The sequence below is a fragment of the Lissotriton helveticus genome, chromosome 3_1, assembly GCF_964261635.1.
Source record: "Lissotriton helveticus chromosome 3_1, aLisHel1.1, whole genome shotgun sequence".
NCBI lineage: Eukaryota > Metazoa > Chordata > Amphibia > Caudata > Salamandridae > Lissotriton > Lissotriton helveticus.
In genome coordinates, this window is record NC_136061.1 from 184,622,078 (window position 1) to 184,645,866 (window position 23,789).

Genomic DNA, 23,789 nt, shown 5'->3' on the forward strand with positions numbered 1-23,789 from the left:
AAGAAAATGTGTATTTCAAGCTCTGCGTTGTAGGATCCCTCGCTGAAGTTATGAACGACTCTCACCGCTTCCCCGGTATTCAGTATGTGAATGGTATTTTCATTTTAAAATCTCTACTTTAAGCCTTTCAAAAAGAACTGACTGTGAGCCAACTTCAAGTACAAGGCATACTAGGATTGTGAAGCTTTTCCAAACGCATCCTAAAGAAGGCTCAGAAATGTTTTTTTTCCCAATGAAAGTGTTGCAGGATCCAAGAATGCAGACGTAAATTCCCCGTACATATATGACCTAAATGAAGATTCCTACAATGCTGAAGTTGGAAATGCAAGGAGGTAATTTTTGCCTTCTTTGCTTAACATGCACAAATGCTTCTTCAGCTCTACTAGGATTTTAAAAATGTTCTATTTAATGTATAGTATTTTTATTTGTCCCTCTAGTCAGACGAAAGAGCTATGGTTCATTCACTAGATGGGCTAAATATTCATAAACATTTTATGTAACCTACATATACTCATAACGCGCTGAACAGGGAGTGATATACAGCTCGTGCTTAATAAAATTTCATTTCTGTAACAAACTTGGCACATCATTGTCTTGAACTAGTCACTATTTTTGTTACAGATAAGACACCAACACATTTTGGTGACAGTGTTTGGACATATGTAACGAGTAACATAGCTTTACAAAAGCAGTTCCAGTAGTCTTTGGTGCTTTCACTACATGTAGCCCAAGCTGTCATCAACCAGACACAAAAATCAGAGTTTTGCTAAGGTATCTGCTTCATTCTAAAGTCTGCTTTGCGTTCTGTTGTACTTCTACTGTGTTATAAAAATGAATGGCTGTAGTTTGTTAAAGGCAGAATCTCAGTTTCCCTGATAACTGTACAATACCCTGTAACCCCGGAGCTTTGTTGGGTGAATTCTGAGACCAACCACCTTATTAATGTAGACATGTAGTGGCCTCAATCCATGTGAGCCCTGAATAACTTTGCAATATTTTTTCACACCATTCTTAACGCTGCAAAATTGCTCGACATCAGAAACTGCTAGAGGGGGTTTTGCCTATCTGAAAATGTTCTTAAAATATTGTTTTTAACAATCTATTTAATAATATTCTTTTGATTGGGGAATCATTCCTATTTTAGATATGAAATTATTCAGAGAAATTGTACACATTTAAATACTGTGACTTTAGTTTTAAGTTGTAGCTTAGTTAAATAGCTTTTTCTCAGTACATAGCAGATATGAAGTTTGAACAATCTGCTAGCTCTTATGATTCTTACCATGAGGCAGCAACTACCTATCTCTGTTACTATGGAGAAAAAAATTCCAAGCATTCACTTGTCCTCGTAGTGGTCATTCTCATGAAGTCAGCTGAATAAACACTCAAGTATCATAACTGTCAGATATTCATGATCTCAGGAGGTCACCAGAATACCATCAGGAAGCCATAAAATGGACGCAATACAGATTACAGACCGCCCCAGAGCACACTTAGGAGGGGTTATTGTTTTGAATCTATAATGGAACCAGGGCAACAAATATTTAAGGGTTTGATAGACTGTAGTTAGTACTGAAGTGTAAGGTTGCATAGCTGGGTTGTCCCACAGAGACCAGAATGGGCCTTCCAGAGCCCTTATGGGGTGATGGATGTTGCAGCGACATGTCTATTACAACTGAGAGTGCTTGATATGCAAAAATGTATGTAATACATATTATTGTATTGATTTGTTGACACATTATGTATGGATGTTAGATACAGTTTAATGGTAAGCGCAATCAGTTCTTTAGTTTAGTTAATACATTGTGACGGTGTTGATAGTATAGGTACTCGAAGGTTTTGAGCGTGTGCCAGTGTTTTCGGTTGTGTGTCCTCTACTCTAAAAGTATCGCATTATACGGTAATCAATCTTTTTGAATTTATGTAGAAGAATACTTTCAAGCATTGCTATTTTAGAAAATGAACAGTGGATACTTTGTTTTTAGCATAGTCATTATTGTATATGATTCCTTATGACATGTGCCTTTAACAGCAATGTCTATGAAATGTGGCTGCGTTGCCTCTTTATCCTCATTCTGGGAGGTTCATTTGGATTAATTGTTGCGTATTTGCTTTCCGTATGGCTATTTTAAGTTTGAGCCTGGATGGCTTTTTTGTTGGAGTGGTCTTCAGGCAACAACCGCTCTCATTGGTATCATTCGCTAAAAAATAATATATGATAGGAGGCTAAATTATCTCATGTTGTACATAACTTATTGGGAATAGATCTCAACAAACTACCTTATTCAAAAGTGAAATAAATGTATACCTATGTAAATTGCAATGAACTACACATAATGATACATACACAAATTAAGACACATTACAATGTGTCCCCAGTGATCCACAGCATAGACTAATATGGAAATCATAGAATCAATGTGGGCTAATGTATTGGTAACAAACAACAGTTTATAGTTCTCAAATTATTCCATATTGTCATCCCAAAGGTTCCTTGTTTGTTACTTGAGTGTCGACAATGTTTCTACAGTCACATGGAATACTAAGGTCTCATCAGGACAAGGGAATTAAGGGGACGTCTGAAAACCCCTACTCTTCTATATATGGAATAAATGAAAGTGACTAGTATAGTGGGGCACGCATGCACACCTCAGTGCAATAATAAAACACATTTACTCAGTTGGGGGACAGGCCCCGAGAGTCAGCTCCTGGACAGGAAAATATATTGTAAATGAACCATAGCGTAGGGTTCTCAGGCCACAATCGGCTGGAAAAGCTCCATCAATGTGGAGAATGCCGAGAGGAAATAATGCCTCAGTAGTGGCTTGTAACTGACAGTGACAGTAGGGCCGCACTGTGCATACTATTTTTCACTGTTAGATGGTCATTCCTGCAACAGAGACAAATCTTTCAGAAAATGTTCAGGAAATTAATCAGTTCATACCACATTTGCGGAAAGATCAGAATTTTCAGACAGTGCCACCTTTCTTTCGGTGGGCTATGCCAGGGCATTTTCTTTTGATACCTTATCGTAAGGGTATTCTTGGTCAACACACTTGACCACAGCTAACCGCTGAGGTAGCATCAGAGTACTGAGTACATTTTGTACATATTTGCCGTATTCTGTTAACGGAGGATCCAGACGATATTAGCAACCCGCTTTGCACTGAAACTAGCCCACAGGTATGCATCACTCTAAACACATACTTTGTGTCCGTGTGCACTGTGAGAATCTTTTCTTTGGCCAGCATGCATGCAAGGGTGAGGGCAAGAAGCTCAGCTGCTTGGGGGGATTTTACTTTAGTAGTCAATATCTTTTCACACTGTCCACAGTACATACAACATAACCTGCAACCAGTACTCAGGGAAGACAAAGCTGCAGTTATTCCTTTTGAAGCCTTTTATCCCTTTTCGGTCAATTCAGTGAGCAGGTAGTTTGAGCCCATCTCGCAGTGATCTAAAGAACCAGATGCCAACGATAAAAGGTTTCCCGGTACTTCTTTGAAGCTTAGGAAAGGAGTGACAGAGATTCCGTTAATTTTTTAGGGAGCCTACACCGCTATGGTTGAGATCCTCAGAATGAGAACTGGAAGAGAGACTGACTCTCTTCATGTATAGAGATGGAGAAGAAGAGGTAACAGAAGTAATGCATTGGGCATTTTTAGGGATACAGAAAGAGGTGATTGGAGGGTTGGGGACCACAGGGAATATAGGGATAACAACTGTATTAATCAAGGGCACACCTTGCACAAATTTGTAAATGTACGGCTTCCCTGCTTTGCGTATCGGCAAAATCAGGTTGTCACATTTGCTGAGAGTCGGCACTAGAACATCTTGCTTAAGCAAATCAGCTATTATTATTTGACGGATCCCTGACTTAGTCGCTCTTTTGATTACGTACTGAGGTATCCTAGGTAGCTTTTTCTGTGGGTTGATCTTGATTTACACTGGTTCTATTAATGATAGAAATCCACATCATCAGCGTAAGTTGGCCATAATGTGGGCAGTACCTGTGAAAGCATATTTCTTAAATCGGAAGACATTTCATTGTTATTTAAAATAGATTGACAATTAGTATTCTCACTTAAAAGGACAAGGACTTAGTTCTAAATTTGCTGGATAGCTTCCTTCTAGGTTGCAAATCACCGTACAGTTTTGTTTGCAGAATAAATCTCGCTTTAACAGATTAGCTGGTGAGGTTGGACTGAGTAGAAAATAATGCTTATCAGTGATGGGTCCAATGAAGATCGAGGCAGGGTCATATAATAGGAAACTTGTTGGTTAGAGATACCAACTGCATCTATGGACAAGCCCCAGAGCGGCAATGAGGGAGAACAGCTGGGGTCAGTGAGGCTAGTGGTATGTTTACCAGGAGAAAAGCAATGAACAAGAGAACATTTCTGGTCTACTGGGATTAGGGTATTCTTGACACAATCAGAACCTCTAGGGAGATCCTAAATATCAGGATAAATAACTTGGTGAACTTTGTGTTTAGCAGAGTCTGGCACATTTGACACAGTATTCGGAAAACCTTGTTTCCAGTCGTCAGTTGACCACAAGCAAAATAAGCTTCCCCAGCTCCCACGACCTCTCAACAGCCCTTCCAGCTCTGCCTCTGCCTTGTCCTCCCATCACCTCCTCACTTGTTCACCCCTCTGAGAGGCTTCCCACCCTCTTCATTTTACCGTCTGCTGTACATTTTGTCATTTCAATGAAATAAGTTTCGATTCAGCGTTCTCTTTTTTTTCCTGCGAAGACATGCAATTGTTTGCAATGATTACTGATTCCTCTAATTTCTTAGTTTCCATCCAATCCGTATTTTCATCCATTGGCTTCTCACATTCAGTAACAATCCCTGCACAAAGGCAGCACTTACAGTTTAATGAGCCACCCCCATCAGACGGACTATTCCCGAATTGCTATCAAACAGATCCTTAGGCCTGTCTCCATCATCCAAGGCCGCTTCACACTTATTCTGTTTACAATTCGAGATCTTAGTCCAGGTTGTTGTAATGTATGCCAATGTGCCCCTCTACCCAGGAGGACAGGAGCCAGGATGGAGTATAACTCGTGTTTATTGATTAAATGCTCGCAGGAGGGAGCCGGGACGTCCGGTGCCCTTGGGGTATTTTCTCCGACTCGCGCTGGGTAGCGCGAACGGAAAATGGCCGCTATGTGCGCGCTACGTCATTATGTAGCGCGCGTACACTAGAACGCGACTCTACATATCTCCCCCTTTTTCATATCAAACAACAAATGTGGCAGTCTAAGGAATGTTGAGTAAGTCCTTACTCTAATTCATAGTCTCTGAACCACGCAGGCCTCACCACCGCTCTGCCCCCCGTGTGCGTCTTACCGGGGTGGAATTCACTTCACAGTTACTGTTCTCCGACTGGCTCACTTCTTTCTCCTCCAACATTCCAGGCCTTTCTCTCCACGGGGTATCTCCTTCTGCTCCCAGATGTTCTCCTGCTCCAAAGACCTCTCCGTCCACCAGCTCTTCACTCTGTGCCCCGGCTGCCATGCTCCATTCTTCTTCTCGGCTGAGGGGTTCATTTTCTGATGATGTTGGCTCCATAGTTGTTCTCTGCCTTTGTTCAGGTGCCCACTCCAGAATCTTGGTGCATCGGGACATGTGATCTTGGGACCACACATTCCCATCACTGAGCAGAGCCGACCTGTCGTAGACTTCCTCCACCTGTAGGAGTTGACTGTATTTACTGTCTCCCTTTTTTCTAAGTACTGCCAGTTTAACTCTGACCCATTCCCCCTTTTCCAGGGTTGTTTCCTTCACATTCCTTCTCTTATTGTAATGTTCAGTGTATATCCGCTGTGCTTTTTCTAGATTGTGTTGCACCACTGCAGGGGACCATTTGCTTGTTACTGTTTTCTCCTTCCACGGTAGGTTGTCTTTTGTGAAAGGGTCACAACCCCTCAATATCTGGAAGGGTCTGTAACCTGTGCTCATAGGCGTGATGCGATAGGCCCATATCATACTCTGTATTTCCTTTTCCCAGTCTTTGCCCATTGTTATGGCTGCTTGAATGGAGCCCATCAAGACTGTTAAATCGCTCCACCTGACCATTCCCTGCTGGGTGGTATATGGAGGTGTGCTTGGTTTTGATTCCGTTCCTCTCCATGTACTTGTACCATTTCTCTGAGGTAAACTGTGGCCCGTTGTCGCTCAGGATAGAACTGGGTATTCCCTCCCTGAGGAATATCGGTGTGAGGAATCGAAGTATTGTCTCACTGTCCATTTCTTCTTGCTCGTACACTTCAGGCCATTTCGAGTACCTGTCAATGACCACACATATGTATTTTGGGGAGCCTTGGGTGTCTAGTATGGGCCCCAAAATGTCAATTGATATCTCCTCTCAAGGGTTTTTTGGATTGGCAAACTTCCCTAAGGCGGGTCTCAAGAGCGTCATGGCCTTGTCTGCTCGTTGGCATTGGTCACATTCTCTCACGTGTCTTTCAATTTGGATATCTATTCCCGGTCACCAGTACATCTGCTTTGTCCTCTTTTTTGTCTTCACTATTCCCAAATGCCCTTCGTGTAATATCGCTAGCAAGTGTGGTACCAGCATGATCTGGGTACGACCTTGTCCCCTCTGTACACAAACGTACCCTTGTCATCCAGGGACAACTCTTCTCTTACTTCATAAAATTTCTTTAGCGGCGTCCGTAGGTGTTTCTTTTCCGGCCATCCTCGAAGGATACAATCCTTTACATCTTGAATGTCTTGGTCTTCCTCGTATGCCTTCAACCACTCCTGGTTGCTAATCACTTTCTCCGGATCCTCCGTCAAGGCCACCATCTCCTCGCTCTCTTCTGCCTCCTCTGGTGCTCTTTCCATTGCGGCGGCTCTACTAAGGTAGTCTGCCACCTTGTTTCTGCTTCCCGGGATGTACTCCACATCGTACCGGTATTCCAGAAGCTTCAGCGTCATCTTAGCTATTCGAGGGGTGGCGCTCGCGTGCCCACTCGATGTGAGTACCTTCACAAGGGGCTTATGGTCCGTTCGGAGTAAGAACCTCGTGTCCCACAGGAACTGACGGAACTTCCCCATGGCCCATACCACGGCCAGCATCTCCTTTTCTATGACACTGAATTTTTGTTCTGTGGGTGATAGGGCCCTGGACGTGAAGCTGAGAGTCTCCATGGTTATGTTCCTCCTTTCTTGCATGAGGACTGCTCCCAGTCTCTTTTCGCTGGCGTCTGACGTCAGTACTGAAATTCCCTGGGGATCATATCCCTGTAGAGGTATAGCTTGGCTGATGTCGTTCTTCAGGCCTTCAAATTCTTTCCACGCCTCTTCAGTCCATGTGAGTTGCCTAAGGTGGTGTGTCTTAGTGGCAAAATGTTGCACAAACTTGCTGTAGTATTCAGCCATCCCTAGAAAAGATCTCACTTCTTCCTTGCTGGACGGCGGGGGTGCTTCACAGATGGCCGTGACGTTTGCTCTCTTCGGGGTAATGCCTCGTTCTCCTATCTCGTGTCCCAGGTAGGTGACGGAGGTCATTCCCAGCCGGCATTTCTCCCATTCCGCAGTTAATCCCTTCTCTTCTAGGACTCTCAGTACCATGTCCAGTTTCTTGTCATGATCCTTTAGGTCTTTCCCCATCACCAGTATATCGTCCTGGAAGTGCTGTACTCCATCAAAGTCCTTGAAGAGGCGGTGCATCAGTTTTTGAAACGTCGCCGCCGCCGACGCGAGTCCGAACGGCATTCTGCGGAATTGGTAACACCCAAAGGGTGTTATGAACGACGTCAACTCCCGACTCTCCGGGTGCAAAGCTACCTGATGATATGCTGACGTAAGGTCAATGGTGGAGAACCATTTTACTCCCTTCATCTTTTTCGCCAGCATTTCTTCGATGCGGGGTAGCGGGAACTTCTCCACGATGATGCATTTGTTTAGTTCTCTCAAGTCCACACAGAGTCGGACCTTACCGTTGGGTTTCATCGCTACCACTAGGGGCACCAGCCACTCTGCACAGTTTATAGGTTCGATGATTCCGTTCTCCTCCAACCTGCGTAGCTCTTGTTATACTGCTTCCCGTACAGCGATGGGAACGTTCCGTACCTTGTGAGATACTGGTCTGGAGTCCTCTTTGAGTTCTATCCTGTGCGTGAATTTCTCCAGTTTACCGACCTTTCCCCCGAACACCCTGGGGAAGTCTCTCTTCATTTTCTCGAAGTCTGGCCATCGTTCGGGTGCTGTCATCAGTACTTGTGTGTCTCCTCCTGGATCCAGTTGTATGCCTAGGTCTCCCTGTTCCATCCACCCTAGGACCGACGGTCCCTTCTCGGCCACGTACAACTTGCACACTGCTCTTCGAGCGTTGAATTCAAAAGTTAGTGCTTTGTATCCCACCATGGGGATCGGTTCTCCCGTGTACGTGACTGGTCTTATGTCCGGTGGTTCCAGCCGCGAGCCTAGTTTGGGTCTGAACTTCTCGTCCCACACCGCTCTCTGGACGATGGTGTAGGGGACCCTGAATCCGCTACTATCCTGATCTGCACTCCTCCTATCGTCATGTCGCATTGTGGCTTCCTGGATCGTTGGCCGTCTATGCCCAGTACTTGACCATCCACACACAGTACTGTGTCCTCCTCTTCTTGTTCTTTTCCTTCCTCTTCTTCCTGGTCTTGTTCTATGTATTTCACAGTATTTCGACTTGCCTTGCGGCGACATACTTTCTCGTAGTGTCCTATTATGCCACAGAACATACACTTTGCCCGAAACGCAGGGCACTTTTTGTCGTAGACTTCGTGGGTCTGACTGCCGCAGCGGTAGCATTCGTTCTTGCCCTCTTTGTTCTGCTTTCCTTGTTGCACCGGTTTCCCAGACCATCTACTGGGTCCTCTATTATTTGCCGTCGCAGCTCTGTTTCTCCCCGCTGGTTCCTCGTCATCTCCCTTGTCACCGTGGGCCTCTGGACCGGCTCCCTCTATGCAGCGTCGGCGCACCTTTTCATCAGCTCCGCCTTTTTGACCATAGTGATTACTTCCTTCAGCGTGGCATCTCCACTCGCCCATAATTTGTCCTGCACTATCTTGTTGGAGGTGTGCATGACTATCTGATCCTTGATGAATTCGTCATGCAGCGTGCCAAATTTGCACGTCGTCGCTAGTTTCTTCAAGGCGGCTACATATTCGTCAACTGACTCGCCTGTTTCTTGCTTCCTCTGCTGGAAATTGTATCGGTCAATCGATGTGCATACTGCCGTTCGGTAGTGATTGTTGAGTTCTTCTATGGCGTGGCCAAAGACATTGTCGTCCCCATCTTGTCTAGGCATAGGTACCAGGCTCTGAAATACTCTTATCCCCTCCAGACCCAAGTTGTGTAGGAGTATCCTCTTCTTCCTTTTGCTTGGGAAGGCTTCTCCATTCTCATCTTCTAATGCCTCAAAATAGTTCAAGATGTACTCTCTCCAGTCCTCCCACTTCATCAGGGGCTCTCATGGTTTGGGCAGAAATGGAATCGGCTTCATCAATGACGAGGCCTGCGCACTCATTTCGGCGCGTTTCACCTGCTCTACCTCCTGGCCTCTCGGGCTGCCCGGCGAGCTTGCCTCCTGGCTTCTCGGGCTACCTGGCGCGCTTGCCGCCCTTCCTTGTGTTGGTTGTAGTTGGGGACCCTCTGCGCCTCTTGTGCAGTCTCCTACTGGCTCCGCCAGGGCACCTCCTGATTTGTCGTGCAGCGCACCATTGAATGTCCTGGTGCTCTACCAGATCTCTATCCCCTTCTTATACTGGGGTACTGCGGGGTTTGTCCCTGTCACCCTTATTCACTGCAGTGTGCCCTGGTACCTGGTTGTAGTGGGCTGTGCTCTCTTACGCCTCTGCCACACCCTCCTGCTGGTCCTGCTAGGTGGTCCTCCTGGACACAGCCTGTGACTCCTGTGTTGGTGTCTGGTGCCACATGGTGCTGGGTCCTGTGGTGTTGGTCCTGTGGTGTTTCACCCTTCTTTTATTTATTATTTTCTTCTTCTCCACCTTGTCGCCACTGTAATGTATGCCAATGGGCCCTTCTACCCAGGAGGACAGGAGCCAGGATGGAGTATAACGTGTTTATTGATTAAATGCTCGCAGGAGGGCGCTGGGACGTCCAGTGCCCTTGGGGTATTTTCTCCGACTCGCGGGTAGCGCGATCGGAAAATGGCCGCTGTGCGCGCTACTTCATTACGTAGCGCGCGTACACTAGAAAGCGACTCTACAGTTGTTTTAACAGAGCCCACTTCTGCAAACAAATTCAACAAGGCATCCTTTCCAGCATTCAACGCACCATAATGTCTGGGCTCAAGACTCTGCCACACCAATTATTCCACCAACTGATCTCTTACCTCACTAGGCACAATCATCTGTAGTAGCTGATTCTCATTCGCCCAATTGGGTCTGTCTTGCATAGAAAAATAGGTGAGGTTGTGACCGGTTAGGTTGTGGTTTGATTACATTAACAAGGAACGGTTAGGTATATGCCTACTTTATAGCTCCTTGTGGTAGGGTTGTGACAGAATATTGAGGGTTGTGGCATTAACAATGCGTATTGTGTGCATCCTTCTTCCTTATAATTCCTTGGGGTGGGAATGAGTTTACATGTTCTGCGCACATGAGAAAAAGAAAAGCAAGTGACTAGGCAGCTGGTAGCCTTCTTTAATGTTCTGGTATACAGCATGATGTCCGTGAGGTGGCTGGGAAGAGGGTTCTCGGCATAATGTGGATCGTCAATAAATAATTTGGGCATTGCTTGGGTTGCGCTGTTTCTTCTCTGGTTTTGATCTGGTGTTAATTGTTTTACACATTGATGTTGGCGGTTTGTGGTTGTACTGTTTCTTTCTAATAAATCCGAATGGCTTTTGATTGAATGTCTATTTCCTAATGATTTATGAGTGGACGTTTTGCTGTTAATCGGTCCTGACAATTTTGTGGTTGCTTTGAGTTTAATTCCTAAATATGAACGTAGGGTGCTCTAGCTGTCTTCATTTTCTGCAAAGGCAGGAGCCAGGAGTGAAGGATTATAAGCTGGGTGTAGGGCAGGTGGGTGGGTGTATGAGAAGATGTTGATTTTAGGGGCAAAGGAGGGCACAAATATGCAGAGGTGAAACTTGATTATAGAGTGTAAGAAAGGGGAAAGGGCTTGGTTCTTGTTTAACCCTTTAATTAACATGCTTCTGGAAGAGAGCACACACTCAGTCTACAGGTAATTGCTGTCAGTTAATTGGCGCCCACTCAATGTCTCTTGTGTGCCTTCTGTCCTTGCATGGTGTGACCCCTTTCTCTCTTTTTGCTTAGACGTCTATAGCGTGAGAATATGTATGCTTTAGATAGAAGCCTGCAGGCAAAGCAACATTGTTCCCCAGTGAAGCGTGGTGGGCAGACTGATGTCATTAATGGAGTAAGGTGTATCATCTACTGTGGGTGTATCTTACATTTCAAAGCATCTCTGAGGGGATCAAGGAAATCTCCCATGGTCTATTACATTTACACTCTGCAAGAATTCCTCTCTCTTGTACCTTGAGACATTGTAAATTCTGTGAATTTAAGAGTACAAGAAAGTTGAGAGACATCTGTTCGAGTGCTTACAAATCTCACAACGTTCCATATGTTATGATTGTGATTTTCAGTAATTCATATTTTTTTATGTTAGCCACACTATTTATGCAGGTACTTGCAGGACCATATTTGCAGTGGGAAAATTGAAATTACAAATTTTAACAATTTCGATGGCGTAGTCTGAAAAGTAGGTGCGCTGATTTTCCCTCATGACACGGGGCTAGTTGATCCAATCTGCTCATTATCGTTTCTGCTTTCAAAACGCAGAAGATTTTAATGACCCTTTTTGAGGCTATAAATATTAATGGGGAATAAGACTTTGTGTACTCATTCATCCGGACATAGTGGTATTTGGGAACAAAGTGCTGAGGCCTTGTTGGTGCATCAGATGGTCTTTTGTGCACATATGACTCTTTATATACCCTGGGGTTCTACTAGCCAGCCTGGAGATAGCGATATAACTAACTTAAAGAGAGGAAAAGAAGGGAAAGCATCCAAGATTTGCAAACTAAATTCAGGAACAGAAGCGTTTTTCAAAAGGGCATTGTGTGTATTGTGCTGCCTGAATACAATATAGGGACCAACAGAGACTGGGGACGTACTGAGTGAATCTCCTGCAGTAGAAGGAAGCTGGGAGGATTTAGAGAATAAAGAGATAACTGCCACATTCAAATGGAAGATCTTAGATAATACGGATTTAATTTCATCATTCAGAGGAGGATTAATGATGAGTTGCTCAACTGCACACTGTCAGGGCCGGCTCTAGGCTCACGGAGGCCCTGAGCAGGGAGTATAGGTAGGGGGCCCCCAGGCCGCCAAATCCCTGCCAGGGGCCGCCACGCAAATATGTATCTAAGGATATATATTGGCGTGGCGGCCCCTGGGGTTTGGCGGCCCTGTGCAGGTGCACAGCTTGCACATGCCTTAGGCCGGCCCTGACACTGTGCTCTGAAGTGAATAAGACAGTGAGGGAGCTGTGAGACTTGTTTCTTTCTAACACCTGGCACGTGACTTACAGCAGCTCAGATGAGGATACATGAAGTCCTGAAGGCCTGGAAGTAGACCTGATGAAGGCTCATCTTCGGAAACACATAATGTTAGCTTTACGTCTGGGAGAGAACAGTCCTTGGAGAAAATTAAAGGCTGTTGGCAATAGGATAGGATTTCCACGGGCCTAGTTTCGATGTCAGATCACAGGGAACACATGCCCCTATGTGCCAAATTTGTATTCAGGTCTGAATACACTTTTGTTTGGGTAGAATGTCTAGTTTCTTGGAAACTGTTTTGTGGTTGGGTCTGGCAAAAGATGTTGCGTTGTTGGGTCAACAAATTGGCAGCTTTAGAACAAGTGAATATATGAGATGGAAAGGAGGGCTCAATCATAATGGGCATGAGCATGAAGAAGTGTGAGTAATTTACGCTACAAGAGGGCGCGCAGTAGAGTATATATCCTACTACTGTTGATTAGCGGAAAATATGATGAAAAACTCAGTGAAGGAGCACTGATTTACCATTTGTTTAATAGTAATGAGGTCAACACTGATTAAGCTTTTTTATAATGAAGCTGGAACATTTTTGGGAAATCATACTGGTAATGTATTTTGAGTAAAACATAAGCCAGCAAAAAAAGTTTTCTAGTATCATGTTTCTTGGATTGCGGCTGCACTCGAAGTACCAGCCACTGTGCTGGAGTAAACTTAGAGCCCGATTTAGAGTTTAGACATGCCTGTCCTCCAAACCCTTGGCCCACTTCATTTAGAGACTGGTGGACCTTAACTTTTCAGTCTAGCCTAGTTGGTTCCGTCGACCAAAAACTTCCTCTGACGATCTGATGGAATAAGGGCGACTGCTCTGACTAGAGGAAGGGCATTACACTGCCCACCTTGTTGACATTTGTTCCTTTCTTTCAATGCACAAAGATCCTATTGGTCATGTCTAAATATGACGCAGTAATCCGTCAGGATCCCAGAGGTAATGTCTGCCACCACCCTAATGGACAGAGTACAGTCCGTCAAATCCTAAATCAGTCTCTAAATGTTCCTTTAAACTAATATGTAGAAAAAGCATACGTTGGAGAAATACCAAGATAAATGCTCTATAGAGAGAAAGGGGTGAGGAATACTGAGATACCTGAATCAGTCATCTGTAGCATAAGGAAGTGCACAACAAATAGGTTGACTCATGGGAATGCTGATCCCTCTGCCTTAGCCCTGTCTATCCCCCGCTATAGCGTTGAAGTTTAAATGACCCTAACAGCAACGTTGATCTATGCGGAAAATGTTTTTTGCAACATTACTGAAGACTTTTAATATCTTCCCTCCCAGAGAGATTTTTTTAGAATGTTGTGGCATCAACAGCGACAAGGTGGTAATGGGCATTTGCCACTTTCATCACCATCACCAAATAAACTTGTGATAACCGTTTTCCTTTTATTGACAATCAGCTTCAGCATGCTGATTACTGCGTCTTCAGCTCTCTACTTCATTTTTATCTAAGTCCTGGTACATAAAGGAATAGCGGAAAGTGGTTGTTGGTAGTTTGTCTCTCTCAAGGAGGGGTGCAGGCAGCCATAGTGAAAAAGTAATCACGAGCCTGAGTCAATCAGAATGTAGGCAAGACGAGTGCTGTGAAAGAAAAACCCTCTCAATCATTTCAATCAAGTTGACACAGAAGGAAGCTCTTCCCATTGCAAGCTCTTTCAGGGCTGATTCGGCTAGGGTTTTTATGGTTTTTAGGAGTACTCAAGCTGTCACTTCAAGCAAGATCAACTCTCTAGTGGTCAGAAGAGTAAATCCCTGAAGGTAACTCACTCCATTTCTACTTATTCATATTAGTGACTACCCTGCTTCAATGTGTGAAGACTCTTTACACCCAGAACCCTCTATGTTGCCCTTCGCCACCTCTGACATGCACTCCCTGTTGTAACCACTTTCTAGCACCCGACTCTCGTAAGAAACCACTATCTGATCTGATCAAGCCCTTCCACATCTTTAACTATCTTCAATTAGAGACATTTACGATGATTACTCTGGATCAAATATTCTCCTCTGTGCAATTAAAGGACTGTCTTTTTCTCTTGGACTTTGCAGGATGTGCATTTCTTCATCCATGCTTGGCTGTAGCATCAAGGGCACCTGTGCTCCATCACCAGAATAATGCATTAATAATAACAAGCGCTTATCTACCATCAGCAATCTCTCCGCACATATTAACTAATGACATTAACAGTAGCCACAGCTCTTCTGCAGAAGGAGGAGACATACAATTATGTCTACATAAGACATGATGATTTGAAGCCAGACCTGAATTGCAGCCAGACCCTATTGCTGTACTTTACTCAGGTTAATGGCTTCCGTTTGAGCTTTCTTCAGTTATTCTCCTACCACAGACCTTTACTACAAATATTGACAGAGAGGTTGTCCCACTATCTGAACTACTCTCTGTACTTCATAATTTTATTATTTTCAGGTGTGCACTAACATTTCTGGTTAGTGGTTGTAGAGGGCTCAGTGTTCCCACACTTCTGAATCTTACACTTTGAGCTGCCTCATCATAGACCCATCTACCAGGAGTTCCTTTGAGATCTGGACTGCTGTTGGCATGTCGCGTTTCTCAAAATCTGGTGTTGTCAGTAGCATTTGATGTTTCCAGTACAGTTGTGGATCCAATTGAGGCTCAGCAAAACTCTGCAACTTGTGCATTGCAATTCACATACAGCTTCTAGAACTTAAGGTTATTTTCCTTCCCTTGAAGGCTTTTTGCTACAAGTGCCATCACTTGTTGAGGTAGCAGCGGGGATGTGTCTAAGGGCTGTGGACAGTAGCTGCTTAACATCTGCTACAAATCTGGAGGAAAATCAGAACTCTTAAAGAGCAAGGATCAGTAGCTTGATTTATATCCTGCTCAAATAAAAGTTGCAGAAATGTTGTGACACCTTTTCACATACGGGGGGTGGAGGGTTAACCAAGGGTGGACTAGTACAACATTTCTAAATGTAAATGTATCCCTAAACATCCTGGGGGAGGGAAAGGGATCCAAGTATACCTAATGGGCTGTGATTCAATTTTTTGAAAATACATATAACACAACTTTTGTTTGAAAATCTCAGTAGCACTGATGCTGTTTGGAGGACTCATTCACTTCCACCTCAAGTTTACAGATCTTTTTATGTTAGTTTACTAGACAAAAAAACTGGCAACAGTGAATAGCAGTGTGACACATCATTAAAACCCAAAGATTCAAACCACATTCAATAAACAAGTACAATGTTTAACACTGTTACAACTGACGTGAATGGGTGTCACACATCATCAACAATCTATTTACACACACTTTTAATACCAAGGGACACACTCGCGCACTCTTTCTTAAGAACATTGCTACACCCCTTCATGCACAGTAGTAGCTCACGTTACTTACAAAAAGATGCACTGGCATATATAGCCACAAACTATCACTGGGCAGCAAAACCTGACGGTCACATACTATCACAAGAAATATAAATGCAGTCCATTAATACAAACTAGCATTATACACGCTTCTTAAGTTATATGCTCATAGGACGCTGAATTGGAATGCTTCCCATGAACCACAGTATGGGGTGCAAGAACAAAGAGTTAGGCTTTCATAAAATGGGATAGCTTTGGATAAATTGTGATTCAGAGGAGCTTTGCTTTTGCGGAAACCACTGTGGGTTACAAATTCCTGCTGTTTGGAAACAGAGTTGCAGGGAGACCCAACATTGAGGGTTGATGGGAGTGTATGCTTCAGGCTCAGTGAGGGAAGGATAACTGTTTCATGTAGAAGTCTATATGTTTAGGTAGCTCTCTGCTATCTCCTCCTTTCTGTTGTAGGTGTGCTTCCTGATGTTGTGCCGACGTGTTGTGGTGATGGTGTTTTGTGGTGATGGTGTAATGTGGCAGCTTTCTCTCTGTTGGGAATCAACCCTTCTCCACTGAAAATGAAGCAACAAAGTGTCGATTTTCATCTTTCTTTCTGATGCTAAAGATAACGACTCCTACTTTTTCGCCCTCGCTGAAAACAAGGTAGCCTTTTAATGCCACAGTCCTGTGTATCCTCTGAGGGACGAGAGTTAAATATATCCCTTGACCCGTACTATAGATATTTGGTCATAAGACACTTAAAACATTTCACATCAAGGACATCCAGGAGACTACTCGTAACAACCTTGTTTTCGTCTCACAGCACATTGCCTCATATTCAGATAACCTGATATTACATATGGCACATAATAAGCAGTCTACTACAGATTGCTTCAAAGGTCTGTGCTCTGACTCACGACATACTGCATTCTAGCCTCTACCTGCCATGCTCAGCATACTACAGTCATCATCTGAATATATGTCCACTATGATCAGACCAGTAAATACTGGGTTCTAGATCCTGCCCACAAGGATCATCCCACTTCAAACTGCATCTAGCTTCTGTTCATCATGTTCAGCCGACTACCAGCCTTCAAGAGATCCTTGAAGCATTCAACATTCCCATATCACACAGCTCACAACAAGTGTACTCAGTCGGGTTCAGCTACAGATCCTCATGTTTAACCTGTGTCACACCACATACACCTAAAGTCTCTGTGGTTCAACCCTGGGAGTAGGTTAAGTCAATAAGGTCTAGCCTAGCGTATGCACTGCCCCTGGTGGATTTCTGCCTAGTGTAGCTCATTGCCCTTCTCACATAGCCGCTGTTCTAAATAAGGCAGCTGCAAATTGAATGCAGCCCGTATTCCTCAGGTGCAGTCTACTACATAGCTCACGCAAATGATGTCTGTCAGTCACATCATACTACACAGTTCGCTTAGCTGAGTTCTCTTAGCCTTATCCCACTACACATGGCACATTATGATATCTTTAAAGTTCATCTCATTACAAAGTACATTTAGTTTGTGTTTCTTAAGTTCAACCCGTTACACACCCTACCAAGCATGGGTCTTGGGTTTCTCCCACTGCACACCGCACCCTAGTAAGGTCTCTAAAATTGCTCTCATTACACAGTGTGCCTAGCTAATGTCTCTCCAGTTCCTTCTATTACATTGTTCCCTTTCCTCTCAGATTCCTCACATTACACAGTACAACTAGCTAATATCTCACAATTTCAGCTCATTGTAACTTCACACCTCACTGATGTGAGATGTTCTGCGGTTTATCTCATTGCTTACTTGTTAATCTCTTTCATGTTTGGCCAACAGCACAGAGTCTAGCCGATACATTTAACCAACTACACAGCTTACTAAACTGATGTGTATACGGTTCATTTCATTACACAGTACACCTAGATGTTTCTTTTTGGGCATATTGTATTACACAGCTCACATAACTAATGTATTTTGAGTTCAGCTCATTGCCGCACCACACCTAAAAGAAGTATCTCATAGTACACTCACCTGGTTGGTGTTTCTCGGGTTTAGAGCATCACACACCAAACCTAGCTGATAATCCATTTGTCCATCAAATGAGTTAGTTTATAAAGCTAAGGTATATAAAGGTTATTCCTCAGCACAGTTCACCTAGATGATATATGTGATCTCATTGCACAGACGACAGCTAATAATTCATAAGTAATCCCACTGAACACCAGACCTCCATGATGTCGCTGAAGTTCTTCACATTGCACAATTCACCAAGCCGGTTCCTTTTAGTTTTGTTTAATTGCACAGCACACTCAGCTGATGTCTCAGAGGTTTATCACATTAGAGTCCACACAGCTGACACCACAAAAGTCTCAGGTTCATCCAGTTGCATAGTTCACATTGCTGATATCCCACAAGAACTTCACAGTGAGAACTTCACAGCTCTCCTAGATAGTGTCTCCTAGGTTCAGCTAATTGCGACCTCACGTCTAGCCCATGTAATTCAGGTTTCGTTCACTGCACACTTCACCTAGATGATGTCTCTCGGGTATAGTGTGTCACACATTAAACAACCCTGATAATCCTTAGATTCATCCCACTACACACCGCACAATGGTGATGTATGCACAATTCTTTCAGATTCATCCCATTTTCCAACACAGACAGCTGATGTATATTGGTTTCAGCTAATGTATTTCTGGATTCACAGAACTGATTGGTGTCTCTTAGGTGTAATTCATCAAACATATCACTTGGCTAATGTCTTTGACATCCTGCAGAGCACATCATGCCTACCTGATGGCTCTCAGACTCTCAGATGTAATTCATCAAACATATCACTTGGCTAATGTCTTTGACATCCTGCAGAGCACATCATGCCTACCTGATGGCTCTCAGATTCAGTACATTGCACGCTGAGCTGACTCCACTTAGGTTGATTCTTTTGCACTTCTCATGTGGCTGTTATCTGTCAGATGAATTCCTTTTCACATCATTCCTAGTCGATAACACTCATATTTAGTCTGTTGTAAAATTAACCTTGTTAATATCCTTCTGGTTCAGCCTTATCAATGTTGATTATAGAAAGAGCCAAACAATTAGTAAGAAAATGAGTTGAGAAGGGCTGACCCATCCCAAACACTTTGCCCCAAATCCAAACATATAAATAATATGTAAACTACCTGGGACACATTACAAGTTGAAAAAAATGGAAACAAAAAAATATAAAAAGTTGTCTAAAAATATATTTCTCCTTTTCTCTCTAGGATGAAGGCTGATGGGCAGCACTGAGCAAGACTTGAAAAAGAGGATAGATTGTATTCTCTTACATACAGGTACAGTATAATGTTAGCAAGGTAACTTCCTATCACTCAGTTTCCTTTTCTTTGCTTTTAGGGAGAGATGATCGACCGCATTGAATACAACGTGGAGCACTCTGTTGACTATGTGGAAAGAGCCGTATCTGATACTAAAAAAGCTGTCAAATACCAGAGCAAAGCAAGGAGGGTAAGTGCCGCTATACCAACTGCAGTCAATCTTGCGGTGCCCATTCTGCTCATTTCTAACAAACCTGTTCTTGCTGTGCAGATTACTATCAAACCTCTCATCTTCTGCAGATGCCTGGGTGCCTCTTTCCCCACTGATTAACACTGTTAGGTCCTTCTCATCGCGGTGCCATTCAAGGCCTCTTTTCACTCTGTGCTAATCACTGTCGGGCCTCTCTTGCCTCTGTAGAAAATGTTATCTGTCCTCTCTCTTCAGTTTACTGATTGCTGCCAGGAGGATTTTCTCAATCAGCAGATCATTGTCAGGATTTTCTCCAGGTCAGATCTCTTTTGTTATTACCCATCAGACTACTCTCCATCCTGCACTGACCTCTGTCAGGGCGGCCTCGCTTCTCAATGTGGTGATTACTCTGAAACCTTTCTCTTCTTTATTTCCAGTCCTGGTCAGACCTCTCTCCTCCATGTGCAAATCGCCTCTCAAGATGCTGATCACTACCTAGTTTCTTTCCTTAATCTGATGATCAGTGTCACATCTCTCCCAAGCTCTTCTCTGTGCTTGTTATGGTCAGGCCTCTCACCTTTCTGTGCTGAACAAAATCCGGCCTCTCTCCTTTCTCACTGTCAAGACTCTTGCCTCTCTAAATTAATCTCTGTCAGCCCTCAAATCTCACTGAAAATCAATGTTTAACTTCCATCTTAAAGTTCTGAATCATTAAAAACTAATTTGGCTGGATCCACATCATAACTGTCTCTCAGGTGTAACTTTGTCTGCTGAGGCGTCTTGACCATGCATTGGGAGAGGAGAGCTTGACAGCATAAGATTCTAATTGGTGGACATGGAAGCATGTTCAGCAACTCCGTGTCAAAGTTATCTCCCTTACTTAGGTGACTCTTCGTCACCATGATGTATTTGGTCTTTTGGACTCCTCTGTTCATGAGAGTAGAGGAACACAAAGAAGACACACATTAGACCATCTGTTCTTTGAAAGCATCACTGTTAAATTCCCACAGAGCACTTGGGTTTTTTAATAGTCTACGTGGATGCAACGTTCCAGTAGAACACAAGTGTGGTGTAGACTCTCTCTTGTCCCTCTAAGCCCTTAAATACAAAAACCCCAAAGTGCCCCTGAGGCAGCTGTTAGTTGCTGATACCTTGCCCTCCTTGACCCACAACATTATAAAGGGAGAGAAGGCTGGGGACAACTGATAGATGCCCTGGTGTACTCCATCATCATTCTTTTAGGGGTGAGGCAGGATGGGTCAGAAAAAAGCCATGAGAGTGTCCTGACAGAAAACATGACAAGAAGATCTCCCTTGCCCTTGGTCAAGGAATATCAGTGAGAGGGCGCAAACATAAACTCCCAGCCATTGGCCAAGGCCGAGGAGTGTTAAAAAACAAAGGTGAAAATGAAATATACATCCTTCCTCTCTCGCCCAAACCCCTGCCATTAGACACAGTTGGGGGCAGGGGGGGACATACATAATTCTCCCTTGCCCATAAACAATTTGGGAGAATGGCAGGGGTCTGACCAACCCAAATTCTCCAGTCACTTAGCAAGGCTTTCAAGGATCAGGTTTTGCACTCCTGCCCTGTGGTAAGGCTGGGATGTGTTGCGTTTGTAACCCCTCATGGTTCCAATCAGTACACGGATGAATATGTTGCTAGATTAATAAAACTACAACAGAACCTAGACCTGAAGATAGCAAGGGGTCAAAACCTCGAATGGTACGTAGGAAAAATTGAGGAGGTGGTCCAAACTCTTAGTAAAGAGCAAAAATATATAAATAGAGGCAAAAATAAAAACAAAGCCTGAAGACTAAGAAATCCTCCGGCTGGTTTACAAGGGAATGCCAGGAGAAAAAAAGGGAAGTTAGGAGAATGACCCGCCGCAATCAGCTAAAGAGAGATCAAGATAGTACAAACACCCTAGTGGGCTTTGTAGGAGAGTGGGGTCTGCAATCCCATGGCCACCCCAGATTTTTGCTTTTTGCTTCACTGATTTACGACTTTACCTGGCTGTGGGCCTGCTAATCAGACCCACAGCCTAGCTGTTCTCTCTCTAAATTACAACCATGTACCTTAGGTGCATTTTACCAATTGGTGCTGGGCCACCTTGTCAGTCCCTGTACAGCATACCTTAGGTATCCAGGGCATAGGTGTACCCAGGGCCTACCAGGGGCTGAAGCATGTATTATGCCACCCCTGGCTGGCCACCCAAACAGTCACAACTGGCTGCACGACAGCTGGGGCAAGGTGGTGTAAACACCCTTTGCTTTAGATATAGTATTCCTATATCTAAACCTAAAATGGACACATATATTCCTATCAGTCACTCCTATGGCAGGCCTTATCAATCCTGAAGGCAGAGTGCTTGGAATTATGTGAGATGGTGCTCTGGCATGAGCTGAGCCCGTTTGCAGCTTGCGGAACCAAGTCCAAATAGCTGTTCCATGATAACGCTATACCATATACTCTTAAGTGCATTATAATCCTCGCGGTTAAATGCTAACTTTGGTATAGCATTATCAAAACATGTCGAGTAAGGGGTCATACGAATTGGAATACTAACCCCTCGCCAATTCTGGCGACGGGGTTAGCATTCCACCCTTCTAGAGGGACACGACATGTATGTAACTGTGAACCCCGGTTAAAGTCAGACACAGCCTCAGCTCCACAAAATGGATGCTGCCACCGAGACACAAGTCTGCCCTCCTGCTACTGGGAGTCCTTCCAGCAACGGAGGCATGGACAAAGGGTTTCCTGTCAGCACCATCCCAGACAGGATTTTGTGTATCCCAGGTAGGCAGGGCTGAAAGGAAGGTGACTGCAAGTGGCACCCCGGTGCTCACTGTGCATAGGGCAGGACTTAGTCGCGTGCCAGCCCCTTTTCTTAGGATAAAGGTAGGAGCAGGCCCCCTTCCCAAATTAGATCATTCTGAATCTTGAACTACTTTCCACGAAAGGAACGCTTGACTTTTCTGAAGACTCTCCCTTGTGGCTAAGGAGTAGCCACCCTGCAGGCACCATCGAAGCTCTTGCGGTTTGCTGCACGTCCATCTTCCGGATCAAGACTGCCCAGCTCGACGAGACCCGGATTCCCTGCCATCTCTGACCTCTACCTACATCATCCAGCCCAGCTGAGAATCGTGGGTGTGACGAGACCCGTGGGACCGGCCATCTTCAAGACCTGCACAACGCTTCACCAGCACGTCCCCCGAGAGACCCTCGAGTAAGTGCATTGGGGTTTGAGAAGCCCTAACCCTAAGCAGCTCCAGCACCGAAGTCCAGCCTCCCAGCATCCACGAGATCTGCGTGGGGCCCTTCTGCTTCTTTGCTGCTTGCCACGTTGTCCGGTCACTTGCCCGTTGGCTAGTGACCCTCTTGACGACGTACCACGACGTTTGCACCGCTGGTCTAGGTCCCCTAAATGTAAATGTAAATGTAAATGTACAGGAATTTATATAGCGCAAATCACCAAGCGGTTTCTAAGCGCTTGCTTAGGGAACCCGTCCTGGTATTCCCCTGTGAGATAACCCCGGCAGGGTATCCGCAAGGTGAAAGCCAGGCATCCCGCCGCGAGGGGCCGTTGTGGAGATTAAGCAAGCTATTGCCCAGAGTCGCAGAGTGTGAACCCGTGAATCGAGTAGGCACCAGAGCGAGAATTGTCAAGTCCATGGACATTTTAGGACTCAAGACCCTGCCGAGCCGGGAATTGAACCCTGGTCCCGGGCTGACCTCTGCTTCCAGGTCTGCCTCCTCTAACCAGTGAGCCACACTTCTCCACGACTTCTCCTAGACTGGCCCTTGCTTCTTGTCCAACAAGAAGTGCCCTGGACCCTCCTGGTCCCCTCCAGACGCCATCTTGACTCCACCGCGTGGGCTTGCCTTTGCAAAGGTTTGTTGCTCAGATCCTGAGTCCAGCATCGCCGACAGCCTCGTGGGACAGCTCGCACCTCCAGCCTGGACGTCGACAACGCCTCCTAGCCCGTGTGACTGCAGAGTCCAGCGTCGCCCACTCACCTGGTCGAGGTGACTTCATCCGGTGCCATCTTGGTGCCCACATAATCACTGGCTAGTGATTAAGAACTAAGTCCCCTCTGCTTTCAGGTCGTCTCCTTCACTGATCCAGCCTTGGATCACACCGAATATCTTCACTGGTCGCCTGCCAGCAACTTCTTCTTTCAGGCTCCATAGACTTCAACGAGGATTCCCGACGTCTTTTGAACCCTATGCAGCCGCGGCCCCTGGGCTAGGTAATTCGAGTATTTCGGTACTCCAGCACAGGTTCACTATCCAAGTGTCCAGATCCTTTGTCGTTTTCAGTCTACCTAGTCGGATTCGTCCGGAAACA

At 44.8% G+C, this 23,789-nt stretch overlaps 1 protein-coding gene across 1 annotated transcript in view; it reads left to right on the forward strand.

The window, feature by feature from the left end:
• STX1A (syntaxin 1A) overlaps positions 1-23,789 on the forward strand; it is a 672,774-nt gene that overhangs the window by 614,001 nt on the left and 34,984 nt on the right. Inside the window, exon 9 of the mRNA XM_078679566.1 lies at positions 19,328-19,438. Coding sequence (XP_078535692.1) covers positions 19,328-19,438 — 111 coding nt within the window. The remainder of the gene's footprint in view (positions 1-19,327; positions 19,439-23,789) is intronic.